Source organism: Thalia democratica, chromosome 9 (genome assembly GCF_965202585.1).
Source record: "Thalia democratica chromosome 9, ktThaDemo2.hap1.1, whole genome shotgun sequence".
In the NCBI taxonomy this organism is placed as follows: Eukaryota; Metazoa; Chordata; class Thaliacea; order Salpida; family Salpidae; genus Thalia; species Thalia democratica.
In genome coordinates, this window is record NC_139173.1 from 11,082,128 (window position 1) to 11,099,088 (window position 16,961).

The window sequence follows — 16,961 nt, forward strand, 5'->3', positions numbered from 1 at the left end:
TTAACTAACAAATGTAAATAAATTAAAGTACGATTGTTAAGGCTTGAATCGTTAATATTAGAAAGGTATTCCTCTAATCTAATGGCTACAAAAGCATTTTTAGCAATCCTAAGAACCTTATACATTTATATATATAAAAGTTTAAATAAAGTTTTTCTAACCACACAAGAGAACTTGTATTGTATGGTTATAATACACTTTAAATCCGAACTATTAACCAAAAGTAATATAAACCTAACTGTATTAACACTATCATTATAGTTTATTGAACGACAAAAAACGAAGCTCAAAATATTTGGTCCTAGGACATGGTGCACAAAAAAACCTTTCGGTTATCGAGTCGCACACCACGGATACCTTTTAACGTCTTGTCCAGGACTGAATGATACTTAGGGCTACTCCATACAAACTAGGCACAACAAATGTGTGGTTTTTTACTATTGAAGAACATAAAGTGATACACACACTATTAACATGCCCAAAATAAAAAAAATAAACTTTACTTTTGAACGTATTTGAATTGGAATTCAAGACTTAACAAACAAAATAAACCTAAGCGACAGGGGTTTCAAGAAGTCTTTTATCAATATAGGAATTAATTAATAGAACTTTAAACCATAAAACAATATTAAGAAATAAATAGATTTAAAAAATATTTTTACAATAAAAATAATAAAGTTTAATTCCAGAACTACATCTGGAAAGTCTTGACTCGAATCTGCTTACAAACTCTCTGCCGCTGAATTGTATATTTCTGCTATAAGTTTAAACCAACATTGTGTCAGATAACTTGCGTTCCGATTAGTTAATTTTTTTATCATTTAATATTAAACTAAATGGAACAGCAAGTGAAACTGTATTCCATTATATTTTTATTGAAATCTGCTTTTAAACGGAAAATATCTACAATAATACTTTAGCGAACAGATTTGATTTTTTACCAACAAAGTGAGACTTTTTTTTCTGAAAAATTTACATGAATAAGATGATACATTTACGTCATATGCTAATTTAAATACTTTTTTTGTTAAAAATATTTTAAACAAAACATTTTTTTCAAGAAACGCAAACAAGTTTTACAGCACTTTATTTCAAGTTTACAGCAAATCAAAAAAACCAAGATAAACAGCACTTTTTATAAGTTAACAGCAAATCAAAAAAACCCAAGATAAACAGCACTTTTTATAAGTAAACAGCAAATCAAAAAACCCAAGAAAACAGCACTTTATTATAAGTTTACAGCAAATATTCAAAATCAAGAAAGTAGCCATTTTTAAAAGTATAAAGCACCTACAAAAATAAGCAAAATGCCTGAAGTATTACCAAGTATAAAAAGAGTTAGTACAAAAGACACAGGTTTGTCAATAAAATTAACATTAAAAAAAGAAACTAGTCTTTAATTTATTTCAATAAACAGATGTAAAACTACCTAAATTCATACTAAGAGAAAAAAGTCGAAACTCGTCTGAACTTAGCGATGGAGACAGAATAAGTGAGTGAAAGTTTTAAATTGCTAACTTTAAGTAACTTAACTTTTTAAATTGTAGATGAATAAAGTAGTAAGTAAACCTAAAAACTACAGCTGTGTTTATAACTAAGTATTAGTAATTTATTTTGGTGTCATGCTTATTTTAAAATAAAATACAATTAGTTTAGTAAAAAAGTATTTAAAACACCAAAGTAAATTTAAAAAAAAACTAATAGTTACAAAATTAAACTATACTTCCAGTTTGAAAAAAACATTAAAATTCAAATTAAACTTCTAAAATAGTACGCAGTAAAATTAACCACTATAAAGGACGATATGAAAGTTTTTTTTTTCTAAAAATTGGTCATTAGGTCAGACTTTAAAATATAATCAGAAATTTTGATGATTAGTTAAATTTTTATAACGATAGCTTTGTCTTCCTAATTAACAATTCTTATTAAAAATAATTTAAATATAGAATTTAAAAAAAATCGTTTTTATGCTGTTTTTTGTTTTGAATTAAAAATTATTTGCACACAAAGTTAAAGAGTTACCGTGCACTTTTGGAATTAATTCTTTTACGTACGAAAACAGCAAAATAGAATGATTTGTAGATTGAAAAAAAGTAGGTTAACGTATTACATACTTATACATCTTTTTGTTGTGAAACTTATTTTTTGTGAAATAAAACTTAACTAAAATAATTCAGCAAAGAAACGAGTTAACTTTCAAAATGTTTCTAACAAAAGTTCAAAGTTTTCAAAAAATTCACAAAAGTCACTTGGCTCTATTAATAATCCAGAAATGTCATTCGAATCTCGTGAAAATGAACTTGTGAGTAAGATATGAGATTGAAAACGTTTTTAATCTGTTTTTATCTATCTAAAGAAATACTTAACCATAAAAATTTGTTGTAAAACTTCTTTTAAAGCAGTTAAAATGTTTTTTTTTACAGTTTAACTTGTATAATTTTAGATTTTATAAGCAAATGAACTTCAAAAAGTAAAGTTACTTTCTCTTATGCAATATATAATTTTTTTTTTATTCATCAAAAAAGTTTCCAGGAAGAACTACCTGGCTTTAAAAATATCAAGCCAGTCAGAAAGCGGCTGACAGCCCAAATACAGCGCAAAATTTTCTCTTGCTACGACGAAGCAATCACCAACTTGGAAATAATAACCTCAGTGGTGATTTTTCTCTTCAACAAGAAAAACTCATTTTTTTACGAACAATTCAAAACCGAGGTTGGGGACCACATGAATGACAATTTGGTCAAGTTGAAGTATGTTTATTTAATTTGTTGTGCCAAGTTTGCAAGCAGAGGTTTTCAATTGATCATGTGACATGAACAAATGAAGGATTTTACATTAAACTTTTGAAAATTTTTACATTTTTAAAAGTATGCTTTTGCTCTATTAGTCTATGTGCTACTATTGATAAATTCATAAGTCATAAAACTTCTTAAGGAAATATTTTGATGAAGTAGTTATTGAATAAGCTTACTGTCTACCAAAGTTTAAAACAAAAGTGATAATATTTAAATGTTTATGAAAGTATTTATATACTATTTATAACTAAGAATATAAACTTTAGATTATTTTCAAACTTTACACTTACTAAAAAATTTTAAAGTTTATTTGTAGCCTGAAAAAAGCCTTGGTGTAATTTCGAAAAAGTTTGTGACAATAAAACAAAAACGAAAATGAGTGATCTAAATTTAAATATTCTTAGCTGCAAATGGTATACAAAATATATTTAAGTACTTTTATATTAAAAAGGACAATTTATTTGAATTTCACAAGATGTTTTCAAACTAAAAAATAAGTCGCGGACTGGATCCGTTACCCGCCCCTGTTACCCGCTGCCGCAACATATTCAGTACATTTTTTAAGCCAAAACGCATTATTGTTTACATTCTCACTTTACAAAACAAACCAGGAAATACTGCGAAGAAGTGGACCACTACTACCAGAAGAACCCCAAAACCGGCGACCCGTACCTGGACTGTTTCGAGGTGAAGGTGAGCGAGAAGATGAAGAACCTGACCCGGATGCTGGAGCACGATGACGTCAGCAGGGAGAAGATCCTCGCCTTCCTGCCCGAGAAGATAAACGCCGGACCGCTGGCAAGGAAACTGTATCAGCCGAAGAAGCTGATCAAGGCGTTCAAAGGTTGGAAACTTTAAAGTTTTACAAAAAAAAAGTCTTTGTTCCGATAACAAAGATTGTTTAGTGGTTTGTAAAGTGAGGAGTTGAAAAGTACTTTAAAAAAATTGTATTTTTAGCATAATTTGTTAAATTTTTTATAAGCCGTTGTTTTCAAAACAACTGGCATAAGAAATGTAGCTTGATATATTTTTGCAGACCTGAGAGAAATTCTGTACGAGAGATTTTTGACAACAGCGATCGAAAAAAAACGACACTTAAAATATATAAACAATGTACAGAAGACAAACTACATTTACCAGGAAAGATGTGAGAAGCTTCAAGAAGAATTGGAAACTGCTGTTAAAGTTTTTAACAATTATATATTTTGTACATATTTATTTCGCGTGTTAGAAGTTATATGATTCGTTATAGAAAATCAGACAACTGAACCGGTATTCAAACACTACAATAAATAGTTAATCTATAAATTCAACATTAAAAAAAATTGCTGAGGTTTTAAATGTTTTTTGTTAAAACTTTGGAAACAATCAAATTAAAAAATAAAAAAGGCTAGTTTAAATATATTTTAGAAAAAAGTACTTAAAAAACTATCACAAAATTAGAAGATCATAGATAGATATACAATTGTATACATTGTAAATTTCATATTTACCCTTTGCATAATTTCCTTTCATTAAAGCATTTTGTGCAAGAAATGTTTAAAAAATTGTTTACTTTATGTACACTCTTTTAAATTTTTCCAATAAAAGTTTTTTTTTTTAAGTAATGGTCTTGTAACATTTCATACTTTTGAAAAACTAGCTTGTTTTTAAAAATTAATCAAACTTGCATTAAAGAAAAAACTAAGAACTCGTGCCGACAACGAGAAACTGATTTTGAGGCTCAAAATTTCCATTCACGAAGTTTCGGAATCTCACAAAAACGAAATTGAACGATTAAGCAAGGACTGTAACAAGAAAAAGGTAAACAGTTGTTTAGCATGTGAACTTCATGTGTAAAAGTACTGAGTAATTTTACATACATTTAAAAAAACGGTTTTTATTTTATTTTCAAAGTTTAAAACTGAATTGACCAAAAAACTTTTAAAATATGAAATATTTGAATAGAAAAAATGTTTGATTAAAAATATATAATATAGAGCTATTACTGCTTAGTCATAGTACTATACTCAAACAAACGAAAACTAAAGGTATCAAAAGTCCTATTTACTTGTTAAGTAATTAAATCAGTTTTTTTTACATAGAAAAATCTTGAGAAAACTTGGAAAGTTTTTTTTATAGTAATTTTTAAATATTGCTACAAACAATGTTTTTCTCTTTTCTATTTAGTAAAATGTAAACATTTTAAAGCACACGTAATTTTCTTTATGCACATATGTTTGATTAAGATTATGCAAATTCAATTGTTTTAAACAAAACTATTAACTCCTAAGTTTTATTTCTAAAGGATAACATTTATTAAGAATAATTAAGCTTTATTCTATTCTGCAAATTTAAAAGCTTTAAAAAGAGTTTTTTTTAAGATGAAAGATTTAAAAGCCCACATGATTAAAATTACTAAATCAAATCAACTACTTCAACACAAAAAGAAAAATCTTGCAACGTTAATTGAAGAAAACAGATCAAACGAAAGTAAACTGAAAAAAGTAACCGAAAAATTTATTGTTCTAATGTTTATTAGTAAAAATGTTTTCAGGTCATAACAAAGAGAAACTTGTTTTAGTATGTAAAATAAAAAAGTGAAATTGGTTGGTAGTTCAACTTTTTAAGATCGAATGTTAACTATAATTTTTTAAATCATAAGTTCTTTGACTTTAGTTCACAGTTTATTATTACAAAAGTTAGCAAAATAATTAGAAAAACTAGATAGAGTTTAAAAGCATCGTTTCATTTAAAAACTCAAAAATAAACTAGTAACATAAATCTGAAGCAAAGAATGAATTTTAGATGCAGTTTATACAGTAATATAAATTTATCATGTAAACACGCTTTAGTTTCTGTTACTTTGTAATACAACACACCAAAAAATGTTTTGTAGCTAATGAAGTATGTTTTTCTTTTTATAAAAAAAAAGAATATTTTTTCTTAACTAGTTTGTAAATATTTACGTATAAAATGCAAACTGAAATCTCAACAAAAAGTTATAAAACTCAATAAAAAACTCAGAGAAACTTCAAAGTAAAATCTGAGATCGAGCGACTGATCGACAGTTACGACGAGGAGATGAACCAGCTGCAGGTGCAAATCGACGCAATTTCAGAAAAATACAAAGTTGAAAAGCAGCAGCTCGAGTTAGTTCTTACTTGATGTTGCGAAAAAATTACTACTTGTGTTTTGTTTGTTTTTATTTCTGATTTATTTTTCGAATGGACAAAGAGCTTATCATTAAAATATTTTGTAAAAACAAAAAAAATTAAATATATTTTGAAAAACTAATACGTATTTCTCTCTAACTGTTCAAAATTTAAAGTTAATCGTTTGCTAATAGAGATCCTAGTGAAGCAAATTCACTGCAGTATATGATAACAATTTTTCACAGTAGTCTTTCTTTGTTAAAAAAATATATGTCTCTGTGTGTTAACTTGTTAACACACTTCAACGGAGCTCTGTAAAAAATAATGAAATAAATACTGTAAGGAAAGAATAGAAGCTAAAGTAGGTATATATATATATATATATATATGTTTAATAGAAATAAGCATAATTACTACAGATTAATGATTAATTACAGATGCAACATATGATGTTAAACCCGACTGTTATAAAACTATATAATAGTTGTAGTGATTAAACTTAAATTATAATAAAGTAAAACAAATAAAACTATACATTTCTCCTTTTTCTTCGAAGTATGAAATAACACTTGATTTGTGGCTAACAAGCAAAACTTTAGCATTTTTTTTTTGCCCGCAGGGATGTTGATAGCTCGTTCTACAAAACGGAAATCGAGTACAGGGAGGTGCAAGACAGGATCGAACGGGAGAAGAGAGAGGAAGAAGAGGAGAGACTGAAGAGTGAAAAGAGGCTAAGCGTCAGTTTATTTTGTTGTTTTTGATCTTAGATGTAATTGTGCTTAATAATTTAGTAAATAAGTTTTTATTTAGTTTATCTTTATTAATACTCGGAAAACTAACAAAATAGTTTGCTTTATTTGATTATAAAAACAATTTTAGAAAATCAAACTAGTCTGTGATTACTAAAAATCTTAAAGAAAAATAATGAAAAACCAAAGCATACAAAATCCTACGTTTCTATTTACTTGTTTACTTTTTTTGTTGAATCATTATCCATAATACTATTTAAACGAAAAAATATAATTAGTAAATAGGAATATTGCTTCGAAAAGTAAAAAAAAAACAGAAACATCTGTATCAAATGTTATATTTTATAATATTAAAGAACTATATTTTTAAAGCATATAGGATTTTTATATGTTTGCGTACTTAAAATTACCACTTATAATTTTATCTGAAATAGTTAATTCAGTTTTATAACAAAACATAAATTGATATTCACACATTTTAGATAAACATTTATAATGGTAACTACGTCATGAACTTACTTAGTTTTAAGGAGGCATAATTTAGTGGCTTTAACGTTATATAGTATTTAAAAAAAAGGAAACTTTTAGTACCTACCGTAAAGTTCTTTTTTTTTAAATGCTATGTTTTTTGTTTTGTAATCTGGTTTTTATTTCATTTTATAAAAAGTATAGCCGTTTTTCAAGTTTAACTAGTTTATTTATAAAAGCTAGAATTTCTCAGCTAATACTAAAGTCTAAATACAATATTTTAATTAATTATTTGGTGTGCGACTCAATGACCGAGAGGTCTTTTCGCGCACCCAGGTCCTTGGATCAAAATTTTTTCGACCACATTGTTGTCTGTTCACTAAACTATTAATAACTATAACCCGTTTTTAATGTTTATTTTGAACGAAATTGTTTAAATTTGTGTTTTTTATTATCAAACAACAATTAATCCACTTATTTGTTTAAATAAAATTCATAAATTCAAACGTTAAGTCGCCTACTAAATATATTGCTTAAAATTCTTCGCTATTCTCAATTCGATTTGTAGGTAATATTTATTTTAAAATATTTTTCACCGACCATATTACTTTGCAGTTGAATTGTTTAGATTCATCGAATTTGCTTATTGTTTGACATACACAAGTACAAAACTTTTAACAGTTTTATATTAAAATATTATGGTACAAGTGCTTCGAGGTAAAACTTCGGCAAAATATTTTTAGAAAGCATTTTTCATCTCTACCTTTACACAATAGGGTGGTACAAAATATAAGATGTTTTTTCTTTTGTTGTTTTTCGTCATAATACAACATATGTATATATATAGTTTATTTTAAAAATTCGAACCTTAAAAGAACAGTACATATGTTTCAAAAAACTTTTTTTATGAAACATATGTACTGTTCTTTTTAAATTCGAATTTTAAAAATAAACTTTTTAAAAGCCCTTTAAGCTGGCTCAGTGGAAGGTGATTTAGTTAATCTAAATATTTATTTTCTACATGTGTGTATAAATACTTTTGTTAATAAGCTGACTTAAGTCTTGGATTAAGAAAAGATAGTAAAACAAGCAAATTAGATATTCATTACGTTTTAGAAATTAACTTAAAATACTAAAAAAATTTAAAGAAAGATAGAAATAAGATGAAAACTAAAGTAGTTAAAAAAAACATACTGAAATACTGTAGCCGAAAAAAATAGTTTTTTTGTTTATATAACAATGTACAAAGTTTTGACTACACTCATATCCTTACAGGCGGCTGTTATCATCCAATCGAGCTTCCGCAAGTATTTGGTGAAGAAGAGGCTCAAGGCAGCCCACATGAAGCATATGAGGGAAGTGCGGAGAGCGAAGAGGCAAAACAAGATGAAGCACAGGCCGCTGTACAGACAAAAAAAACTCAACTGAAAGAAAATTGACGACTGCGAATAATTTAGTGAATCACTAAGCAACCAATAAACAAAAACTTCAGCACACCCATTTTTTGTAAATCAATTTATTTTTATTTATTAATTTAAAAAATATAAAAAAAAGTTAACAGAACTAAATTTATGCACTTTGATAAGCTTTTACCAGATTAGTATCTTAATTTTAGTAAGTGTTAACGAAAAGTATTAACTGATTTTCCAAAAAAAGTGTATAAGTTATTAAGTACAAGAGAAGCTAGTTCAAATATAAACAGATATACATATATTTTAAACATAATGTAAAATTGGTAACATAAACTAACATTTTAATGTTTCTATATGAACTTTTAATAGATGATTTCAAAAAAATATAACAAGACAATAACTCTTTACGTTATCTTTTAATTTGATTTTTATAGAAAAAATTGGCCTTGGTTTTTTTTTATCAATTAAATAACCTAATGAGATAAAATTTAGCCATAAATATAGTTATTTAAATTTGTAATTACACTGCTAATATATATATATGGCGTTTTGTATATATTGAAATACGAGAAAAAACTCTACTTTGTAGAAAAAACAGATTAAAAATCACTGTTGCCATAATTACTTTTCACTTTTTTTCTAATTTTCAAGCTGATTAATTTGTTTCAAAAATAAATTTTTTGCCATTATGTACTAGTAATCAAAACTGCTAACTTGTTGATAACTAATGGGATCTTTTTCAAAATTAGTTTTGAATTGTTTTAATAATCTGAAACTGTTTTTATAAAGTTTATAATCAACGACTACAAAAAGTTTTAATTAAAATAAGATGTTTTAAGAGTTTAAACTATTTATCTGCAATAATGTAATAAAATTAGTTAAATACATTAAATTAAAGACTTTTAGTTGTCTATTATATATAATTTGCAAACAGTTTTTTAAACGGAAATATTCAAAACAAGTTAGGTAAACTATTAACAACAAGTTTTTATTCAATAATATTTTACAAAACATATTTTAGTAGATTTTAGAAACATACACGTTTTTAAGGATATTTAAAATAAAAGTTTTTCGCATCAAAATTATATTTATAACTTTAATTATTTATAAGGAGAAAATAATTCTAATGTATTATGACGTCATAATATGTAGCGCACAAACTTTCGCAACGAGTTGAACCGACGCGTATATATACGAGCTTAGTTCATCAACTTTACGTACTTGCTTCGGCAGTACATATACTAAAATTGGAACGATACAGAGAAGATTAGCATGGCCCCTGCGCAAGGATGACACGCAAAATCGTGAAGCGTTCCTACTTTTCTGATAAAAACATTTTTTTTTAAAGTAATTGTTTAACAGTTAAGAATCACAGTCAGCGTGAGTATTTATTTTTTTGTGTACACAGAGCTGTCATTCTAAATCTATTTAGTTTAAAAAACAAATCAAATATAAATAGATAAAAAAAATTTTATAAGTGCTTAGTATTTTTTTGCGGACCGAAATTCTTTATGTATAACTAACAACCAACATAATAATTAAAATTTAAATAAAAAATGTTACAAAAAGAATGAGTAATTAATAAACCATAAGCCTAATTGTAAGTTTTAACCAATGGCGACGGGAGGTACTTTTCTTAGGGAGTGCGGAAAAACAACAAGTAATTAGAAAATCTCTTAATATTAAGATACGACTTAAAAAAAAATATCATAAAAAGTTTATTTAAAAACTAACAGTTTCAACAGTTTTATATTATTATAACAAGTTTTTATTTTTTAGGTTTAGCATCTGCTCCAATGCTCTAAAGTTAATCAACTATTTTAAGAGAACATAAACCATTTGAGAAAATTTTGGGTAATTAGTTAGTAGTTACATAAAACAGTTTAAACAGAGTTTACAAACAATTCACTTTATAAATATTTTGAATAAATAAACGTTATAGCAGATACCGGCAGTCGTTTATAATCTCAGGTCAAGATGATTATAAAAAGTTGTTCTCGGGCCGCAGATTCATTTTATTTTTATTTTTAATTTGAATGGCTTGCTTTTATAACCTGCTATAGCTACGTCATAGTTATTTAAATAACTTTTTAATTGTTGTTAAAAAGTACATAAAGGACTTAACTTGTTGACCAAATATAAAAAAGTTTCAGATGAAATGATTTCATAAAAGATAAAAGATATTGGTCTCAAAATTATACATCGTAATACCGGACCGGCCGCTGACAAATACTAAAAAGTGACTCTTAAAAAAATATATAGCTTTTTGAAGAAAACGTTTAGTTCTAGTTTTTGTAAAAAGTTTTTGGTTTTAGATTTTTAAGTTTTAAAAATTAAAAATTGTTAATGAAAAAATATGTATAAAAGTTTTTTTTTTTTTTTAAATATAAATTGTTTTCAAATAAAACCATGCACAATAAAACAATTTAAAGTATCGTAAAAATGTTTAAATTTCAAGTTTAGTTATCATGACATTAAAATCTAATTTATAAAGTAGGAGCTTTTAAACGGAGCTTAACTTTTTCGATGCACATTTTAATTTTGCGAATTCTTACGCTTATTATCGGCAGTTTAAAGATGTAGGAAACTCTGGACTTTATCAATTGTAAAATTTTGTTATTTTGTATTTAAAAGCGCACGTTATTTAGCTCCTAACGTTCAGGCGTGAAAAATAAAAGTCCTTATTTGAACATAAGAACTAAACGGTTGTATCCCTTTTTTTCATTCGTTGTTAAAAATCGACTGATGTACTGATTTTGATGATAAAAGCTTTATTGGTTTGGCTAAAGTAGAATAAGTACTTAAAAGTGTTATAATACATTTTGTTTTAAAAATATAAAAGTGTAATACAAATTGTATGACGATGTTTTCATTTTTTAGTGCCGTATAATGTTAAAAATATATGGTAGGCATGTTTAAACTGCAGCATTTTGATATACCCTTACTCTTATAACAAAAAAGTAGACTATTTTTTTAATTTATGAACAGCCTTAGAACGACTGTTTTTAAAAGTACTTGAAATGTCAAGAAAAATTACAAATACAATTAGTTTAAACTAGTTTTGGGTTTAAACCAATCAATATCAATACCTAAAGTAATCAAAATATAGTTTTAAGTTTTATTATTTCATTAAGTTAGTATTAGGTTATGAAAATTACCTTTAGCCTGTTTCACTGTTTAGCATCTGAAATTTGTTTTAAGTTGGAATTAAAAAAAATGTTCAAAGTAACAACAGTTGTTTATAGTTTTAGAGAGTACTGTTGGTATTTTTCTAAATAAATTTTTTCTCTGTAGAAACAGTAATTATGTGATCATTTACAAAAACAAAACTAAAAACAAAGTCAGTGAAGAGAAATTTTTGAAAAATCAACAAGGTCTTCAATTGTTGTACATTTTATGAAAAAATTATTTGTTTTGCATAAAATGTATTTTTTTCATAAATGGAGAATAAAACAAACTGTAAGTAAAAAAAGCTTACAAAACCAACTAAAAATAGATAAAACGTTGTAAAAGTGATCTCTAAATTTATTTTTGAAACTATGTTATAAAATAATCAAGTTAAAATAAATCCCTTAAGATACGCTTAACGTAAATTCTTTTCTGCATGTGTTTAGTAACACTAGATGTTAACATTTGAAAAGAAATAATTTATAGCCCTTTGAAGCATTTCGTAAAACTTAAGTAAAAATCAGGACAAAAGTTCAATATAAAAAAATATATTTACGTATTATTATGTGTTTATGTAACTTGAGAGTTCATTTTATAACGAAGTAAAATAAATTTCGGAAGCCAGGTATTTGAAATAAACGTAACAACATTATTCAAGGTTTGAAAAAAAGTTACTGTGTCTTTGTTTTGTTTAAAAAATACAAGTAAAAAAACCAGTTTCGTTTTTATTTTAGTATTGAAAGACGAGATTCAGTTTCAAATGTTGAGCAATTATAAATCATGTCATTAACTTTTTTTTGTAATTTGTTTTTACATTTATCATACTTACAAATCAAAAAAAAAAATTAGTGACGGAGACAAGTTATTTATACAAAGGTCTGAAATTTTTAACAGTTAGCCGTTTACAATGTAAGAACCATATTTTTAACCGAGATAATGTTCATAGGGGCAAAGTTAATTTTTTTTCATGACTAAATAAAAAAAATTAAAACTTTTTGCTTCTAAAGATCAAAACTAAAATAAAAGTGTTATGCTGATTCTAAAAAGTTTTACACCTACACCTTTACGTGAAAACTTATAAAAGTATTAAAAAAAATTCAAAGTCTTAAATAAATTAAAAAAGCTATGTAGAGCTTTACTCAAAAATAAAATGATAGCACATTTGTTTCTACAGGTGTATTTTACCTATAAATTTTTATAATCTATGTAAATTAAGTATTAGCAGCAGTGTTATGTCAACTTTCATATTTGGATTAATTAATGTTAAAAAAAAAAAAAAAAAAATTATTTATTTTATGTAAAGTAAAACATAAAACTTTTAAAAAAATACTGAGGTTAAAAAATCTTTAAATGTTTTCTTTAAATTCAATTTTAAAGCTTAGTAATTGATAATAGTGTTGGTTATAATTTTGGCTAATACACTTATAATTTTTTAAGAAGTAATTTAAAAAAATTATTAAGTTAGTAAAGCATCAATTAATAATGCTTCAATTTAAAATGTTTCAAATAAGAATCAGATAATTAACAAAAACTAGTAATAAATACTAAAACAAGGTAATAAATTTCATAAACAAATTAGTTTAGATTGCTAGCAAGTAAATTTACTTGTTGTATAATATGAAAAAAGTACAAACTTCCACTTTTTTACTTACACATTTAATTCTCATATAACTTCAATTAAACAATACAATTTACATGATATTTATTTTTGTATACTCAATCTTTTTTTAAAAAAGCATTTTGATAGAATCATACAATTAAATGGAATCCTCCAAAATAAAATAAAAGCTGCCAGGTCCTATTAAATGGTCACTATTTGGCTGTGTGTTCTACTTGACAGAGTATACAGAGCGCCTATTCATGGACTGGGCCAAGTATTATGGCAACACTTACGAAATGAAATTGGGATTCAAGATTGTTGTAACTGTTAACGGTTAAGTTCTACTATTAGGTCTACTTACAATGTAGTCGCTGAAATATTAGCTGTTGTTGATATAAAAATCAAAGTTTTAACATAAACAGTTCATAGATTTGTCCAGCTGTTTATTATGAAAACCTTTTATTTAAATCAAAATACAGTCATTATATATTTTTTTATCTCTGCCAGTTATGAAGATGTGATGGCAACTCTGCATAACGACATGCAAGGAATAAACAGCAGCCGAGACGAAAACTTGACTTTTCAATTTTACAGAAAACCCGGAAAGGGGGTATCTGTCCGGGTATATATTAGGTATCTTGATAAAACTTTTACAGTCCTTGCTTGTAAACGTTTTAATAGAAACTGTTGCTAAAATGTACACAAACACTTCTGTTATATGATCATTGTCAACAAAGCAAACATAAAACTAAAACCATTAAAATCCCGCAAAAGTGGGAGATACAGTAGATAAACTTTAGGTTTAAGCTTTTTTGTTACGTTTTTTTAATTGATGAAATAAAAAGTCCGCTAAAATAACCGGAACTATAGCCTTGATTTTAATTTGATGTGAGACAAGCTCGGAGTTTGTTAGGAACAAGATTTGAAAATTTAACTTGAATTGTCAGACCAAAAACTTTCGGTACCCTGAGTTTTAAAGTACAGTATCTGTATCTATATTGAAGACTAAAGCTTTTTACATTTACGACTGAGTTACGAATATTAACAGAAACAAAACCCGGGTCTCAGTCCACCGAGAACTTATTATCTAATGATCAAACTGTTCTTTACATGTATCAAATCTCTTTACATATAATACCTTAGATTCAAATACAGTAACCTCTTGTGAATCTTCGCACTTGGCGTCCACAACAAAACAATGTAATTAAACGAGATGTAGCAAATATTCCTACTACTTAAGCTGTTTGCTTAATAAAAACTATTGTTAACTATTGAAATTTTCGGTACACTGAGGCACAATTAAATGTTTATTAGGTGGTCAAGAAACATAATTTTACAAAGTCTTAAGATTTAGAGAGGTGAGTTAGATTTTAAAATTCTATATAAAATAATTGAATGTAATGTTAATTCAATATGTTTATTAAATCTAACTTGTACAATGTTAAACAGTTTTCAATTTTATTTTTAGAGTTATAAATTCCGTAACTAAACGAAAGTGCGTAAACAAACGAATGCGTAGATTTGGAAGAGGTTACCTTATCATTAAGTATTTTAAATACCATTTAAAGTAAGTGAGGTATATATTACTAAGTTTTTTTTATTTTTAGTTCTAATTTTATATTGCTAAAGTATTAAAATACTTTTCTTGTTTATCTCTTCTTTTCTTTTTCGTTTTTAGTTTGCGTTTTGTTATAAAGGTTTGTTACTTTAAAGTTACATTTAATGAATAACAGTTTTTTATTAAAATTAAGTATATGACTAAAGTTTGTTTCTTACAATGATTGAAAACTATGCAGTTAAAAGAAAAATACAAAGGATATATAACTAAATCAACGAGTTGTTGATAAGCAGTTATAAGCATTTAAAATTACTAAAAATGTAGTTTGAGGCTAATAATAAAGAACCTAAAATGTTTCTTCAGTTAAGCTAGATATCAAAAACAATAGAATGTTTATTGAACAAACAAAAAGTACGAAAAATTGCTCAAAAACTTCTGGTTCAAGGATTTGGGTACACAAAAAGACCTCTCGGTCATCGAGTTGCATACCCAATCAAAATTTTAATGAGCTAAAATATGAAAAAAAAAACTTAATAGCTAAAATTATACTCTAAAACAAAAAACTATATGAAAAATGAGGATAAAACATTGCAACATTAAATACTTTCCTAAATAAAAATATCCTATAATTTTTTTTATAATAGTGTTTAAAATTTTAAACACATACAATATATACCTAACACTTTAAATTTTTCTCTGCTTAAAAGAAATAACAGCTACATTTTTTTAAAATTCGATTTATATTTTTAATGGTTGTAATGATAATAGTATATATAAACTCTCTTTTAATAATAATTTTTATCTGTTTGTTTCATAGTTCAATTATGTGTTCTCAGAATGAATCAAATCATACCTCTAATACTTATGCCTTTCATTTAGCCAACCTTTTAAATCAGACATAAATAGTATCTTAGTTGGCAGTCTTTACAATTTAAAGAGGGAAAATCTGTAAGTTTACAAATACCAGTAAACTTCTATGTAAAACAACTAACTTTGTTATAAACTTATTCGATTTATCACTTTTTGTAAATAGATAGGAATTTTATAGTAACAACTAATTTTAAGTGATATACAGTGGGCTGACAAGCGGCCATTGATATATAACAACCACAAAAAGTACTATTATAGTTTAAAGCTACACTTAGTTTTACAAACAGAATAAAGACTCCTAAGGTTTTTTTAAAAGCTAAAGGTATAACTTATAATGAAAAAAGTAATAATCATTTTGATTGACCAACTCAAGAGAGTCCGATTTGCTGCCAAAAATATATATTTCCATTATAAAAAAAATTGTAAATATGTATATAGTTTCCTTGCTATATTTGCTAAAAAATAAAAAAAAGCAGAATTGTCTGTGACCAGTACTTTGAAAAATTTAAAAAACATACTATGTTGTACAAAAAACACAAATAAATTTTTGAAAAGAAAAAAAAAATTTTAATAAGAAATAATATGCTTTTTTTCAATACTTAAAGAACTTCGAATTTAAAGACTAATGTCACACCAGCAAAAAAAAAAAATTAGAAATTACTGTTTGCCTTGTTTTTGACAAAGTATAAAGATTTTTCAAATTATTTTCAACTTTTAATAAGCAAAAATTTGCTACATTTAAACTTACGTATTTTTCAATAAGCAGAATAGAACAAAACTCAGTTTTAACAAGAAGAAACCCAGCTCTAAACAATTAAAAAAACACTTGGTTTTTTTTTAGTCACATAAATGGTCAATGGCCGCTTGACCCTCGCTTTTCAGCCCACTGTTGATTACAAATGTTTGTTTGATCAGAAGCTATGTAAGCTTTAGAAAAAAATTATAAAAATGTACGATTTCATTTTATACTTAGCAAATATTAATTAGCTTATTATTAATAATATTTTTTTTCTATAGGTATGACATATATCAATAATAAGATAATCAGAATTTACCTCCAAAATTTTAGTTCATTTATTTGCAAACTCCATATTCCTTGAAACTTGTGTTAAATGAATATATAAATTGTTTTTATTTTAAGCAGCAATTTTTTCAAATATTTGCCGATATAAAGTTAGTTGAATTAATAATTAGTTTTTCGTGAAAG

The 16,961-nt window shown here is 25.9% G+C and overlaps 1 protein-coding gene and 1 non-coding gene across 2 annotated transcripts; both read left to right on the forward strand.

The window, feature by feature from the left end:
- The first annotated feature begins 1,307 nt into the window (after positions 1-1,307).
- On the forward strand, positions 1,308-8,574 carry LOC145844810 (dynein regulatory complex subunit 10-like). The gene is made up of 10 exons (XM_082952231.1): positions 1,308-1,356; positions 1,418-1,492; positions 2,178-2,302; positions 2,533-2,750; positions 3,407-3,639; positions 3,832-3,980; positions 4,473-4,598; positions 5,802-5,926; positions 6,549-6,666; positions 8,422-8,574. The coding sequence occupies exons 1-10, from the start codon at positions 1,308-1,310 to the stop codon at positions 8,572-8,574; spliced, it is 1,371 nt and encodes a 456-aa protein (XP_082808357.1).
- Positions 8,575-9,775: 1,201 nt separating this feature from the next.
- On the forward strand, positions 9,776-9,882 carry LOC145845300 (U6 spliceosomal RNA). Its single transcript, XR_014370344.1, has one exon. It is a non-coding gene; the product is annotated as a U6 spliceosomal RNA (small nuclear RNA).
- The last annotated feature ends 7,079 nt before the right edge of the window (positions 9,883-16,961 follow it).

Bases quoted from the DNA above. Each gene is read 5' to 3' on its own strand.
- LOC145844810 (XM_082952231.1), top strand. From the start codon at position 1,308: ATGCCTGAAGTATTACCAAGTATAAAAAGAGTTAGTACAAAAGACACA. The intron at 2,303-2,532 runs GTGAGTAAGATA...AAAAGTTTCCAG, and splicing joins AATCTCGTGAAAATGAACTT to GAAGAACTACCTGGCTTTAA. The intron at 2,751-3,406 runs GTATGTTTATTT...AAAACAAACCAG, and splicing joins GACAATTTGGTCAAGTTGAA to GAAATACTGCGAAGAAGTGG.